Source organism: Elaeis guineensis, chromosome 9, assembly GCF_000442705.2.
Source record: "Elaeis guineensis isolate ETL-2024a chromosome 9, EG11, whole genome shotgun sequence".
Taxonomy (NCBI): Eukaryota; Viridiplantae; Streptophyta; class Magnoliopsida; order Arecales; family Arecaceae; genus Elaeis; species Elaeis guineensis.
Window position 1 is genome coordinate 94,808,112 of NC_026001.2, and position 3,434 is coordinate 94,811,545.

At 37.2% G+C, this 3,434-nt stretch overlaps 1 protein-coding gene across 1 annotated transcript; it reads left to right on the top strand.

Moving 5' to 3' along the window:
* The first annotated feature begins 240 nt into the window (after positions 1–240).
* LOC105051062 (protein TIFY 9) lies at positions 241–2,354 on the top strand. The gene is made up of 6 exons (XM_010931338.4): positions 241–472; positions 605–773; positions 873–960; positions 1,073–1,151; positions 1,269–1,326; positions 2,070–2,354. The coding sequence occupies exons 1-6, from the start codon at positions 379–381 to the stop codon at positions 2,170–2,172; spliced, it is 591 nt and encodes a 196-aa protein (XP_010929640.1). The 5' UTR covers positions 241–378; the 3' UTR covers positions 2,173–2,354.
* The last annotated feature ends 1,080 nt before the right edge of the window (positions 2,355–3,434 follow it).

The window sequence follows — 3,434 nt, forward strand, 5'->3', positions numbered from 1 at the left end:
TATCGCGCAAGATCACGTGCCCCCCAACCGGCCCAGCACAAAGGCGTGACCCACTTGACTATTCTTGTTTCAAGCTTCTTTGGAGGGAGATGAGGGGTATTGTTTGGAAATATGCTTTATTTATTTCAACGCAGAATTCATGGAAGACGTGCTGCCATAGATTTGCCCTCTTCTTATTCCGCGTCACGCGATTAGCTTCTGCTTCTATTCCATCTTTATTACTTGCTTTCTCTCGTGCTTTTAAAACCACCCCCCTCACGAATCTCTTGGAATCCTCGCTCGCTTTACTCTTCTATTTGTTTGTTAGAGAAGAATAGTAGTACAAGGATAGCTGCGTGAAAGGAAGGAGGAGAACCAGAGGAAAAGAAGAAGCCAGCCATGTCGAGACCCACGGTAGAGTTGGATTTCTTCGGCCTTGAGAAGGAGAACGCGGCCAGACTCCGCGCCATGGAGCCAAAAAGCTCCATTCGAGGTACGTATCCGATCTCTTCCTTCCTCCTCCGATAATTAGTCCGTCCATCCATTCATAACTAGTTTATTCTATTCTATTCTATCTCTCACATGCCAATGGCTTTTCGTGGTTTTTGCCGGTGGGTGGGAATAGGTATCCAGAGTGCGATATCCAGGATAGACCCACAGCTTTTGAAGAGCGTGTTCGCCGGCGGTGCGGGGAGCGCAGTGTTTCGGCCTTCGGCCCCGGTGGGGGAATCTTCCCGGCTGGTCCTCTCGCCACCGCCGTCGCCGCTGCCGGTCCTCAGCCCGGCCTCCTCCAAGTAAGCTATTATTCCTAGTCTATTCCTTTTTTTTTTTTTTTTTTTGAAATATAAAATGTATTATTTATTTTAAAATATTCGTGACAATATTTTGTTTAGGACTGGTAATGAGAGTCCCCCAGGAACTGCTCCATTGACAATCTTCTACCAGGGCATGGTCACCGTCTTTGATCTCCCCCAAGATAAGGTTTGCGATTATTTCCTTCTTAAGTTTGTAGAAATAAATACCTCTATTTCTCTTTTTTAACAACATAGTAATTAATTTATATATTTGATTATGAAATTTCAAATATATATAGGCGGAGGCTATAATAAAACTAGCAGAGGATGTTAACCGTGTTAGCCAGCAGGAGGGGTTACTGGAAAAATTTAACGAAGGTAAGCTGGATCCTTCCTTTCAATAGTTTTCACTTAAAATGGAAGTTTTTATAGCTCAACCTTAGATTTATTTTTTGTTTTTACTTAAAATGGTATCGTTTTTTTCTTTTGATGCAGATTTGCCGATGGCACGAAAGAAGTCGCTGCAGAGATTTTTTGAGAAACGCAAGGAGAGGTAAAAATGGAAATCACTGACATCTTGGATTTATTATTTTTTTATTAAAAAAATGCTTGCATGTGGTATTCATTAAAGTGTTTGCATAAATATTTATATCTATAAAATTTGTATTATTACATTTATTTAATCCAGAAATATATTCAAAACAAATTATATTTTCCGAGTTATTATAGATATAATAATATTTCGTATATATCATAACTTTGGCACGTGTTATATATACTATTCCTACCACTACAGCTATTTTTTTCTCCATCCTGTTAGAAATAGTACCAGCTTGTTATATTATACCTTTTATTTATTTATTTCTTTTAAGTCTTGGGATGGGTCTGACTGGGTCATTTTCTTTTCTGGTCTTTTTAATATTTTCGAACCATTTGAGTTTTGAACGGGCGCCTACCCGCCTGACAAGTTTACAAATCGAGTAACCTTATCTGCACCCAAGCAAAAGAGACCCACCGCCCAACCTTTGGTCGTCAATTGCCCTCTTTCTGGGTCCGATAATTTATTAATCTACACCCGAATACGTTGCCCCAAAAATAGACCTACTCGAGGGACAAAGACAGACCCGTTCCCATCTGGAGGGATGCGGTTGGATGGGTTCCCTCTGGCCGAGAACGCGGCGGGTGGGGCCCAAGAGAGGTCACTTTCTCACGCGGTTCGTGTCTGTGATGGGATTGTTGATCTTTTCTAATCTCCTGGTGCTTCGAGTCAAATTTGGATTCATTTTTAATGTGCAGGTTGACTGCGTTGGGACCCTACGAGGGGGAAGTCGAGGTGAGGAAGGAGAAGACACGCAAGGTGGCGGCGGCCACGGACGTGGTGACCGCGTCCAACTTTTGATGGATGATGACTCAGTCATTAGATGATATATAGCAAGGGAATGGCAGAGTTAGATGCCAAGGAACACTAATTTAGCTACTCATTTTATTCTCCTTATGGTTGGTTGGTTCATATTTTTTATGAATTATGTAATTAAAGATACATATTATGAAATATGAAAGCACTTTTAAGATTACTATTTATTTTAAGGTTCGAGATGTTTTGACATTTCCGCTGATAGGGTTTGGAAAGTGATGAAGTTGGCATGTGATCACTTAAGACAATGCTAACATAGATCGCAGAGGAAGTTGTAAAGCAATAAAATGTCATTTTGGTTGGATGGCATAGATTTTGTGAAGTGATAAAGTTGGTTATAGGTATATTTTGCTGAAGTTGTAAAGCAATTGTAAAGGGATAAAGTTGGTTGGAGACATGTACATTGGATTTGAAAAGCAAATATTGTTTTTAAAATGATAACAAATAGAAAAATTGATAGAGCCATAACCTAATCTTGCTATTTTCATTCTACAATATATTATTGTTCTTTGCGTTCATGGCAATTGAGCCTCATGCAACATTTTTCATGTTACATAATTAAAATTTTTGAACTATTAATAGCTAAAATTTACAAAAAAATTAAAACTTTTATCCTTCACATGTTGCGTCAATGAATCTAATTTCATTCTATTTTGTAAGTGTCTACTTCGACAATAAAACCACATTAAGGATTTGCGGTATGTTTTAGAGTTTTTTTTCCCCTTTTTTTTTTTTTTGCTAAAGAATGATTGCTTTCAAACATTTGAGAACAAATCCTTCTTTGGTCATCCATTTATGTCTGGGTCTTGCAATTCAAATTATTACGTTGGATTGCTTTTGATTCATAGAAAGAGAAAGTTGCTCTCCCACCACTTTTCTAATTCCCAATAAACAATATGTTGATCAAAAATTTATTTTATGATCTCTTGTTTAATGAAAATATTCGATCTTTTTCTCATGCATGAAATAAGATATAAGTGCATTGAAAAAAAGATATAAAATGTGTATAACACAAAAATAATAGGTATATTTGAGTAGGTAATAGATTACAAAAATATATAACTTCAAGCCTAGAGAACAAAAAAAAAAAAAAGAAGCAAGCAAAACAAAGTCATTTACTTGGTATTAAATTTTAGTTATATTAAGGACTAGGAAAGGAATTAAGTTCCACAAAAATAACAAGAAATAATTTGAAGAAGATTTAGCGAGAAACTATTTGTCTCAAAGTTGCTTCTTCCTACTATGGC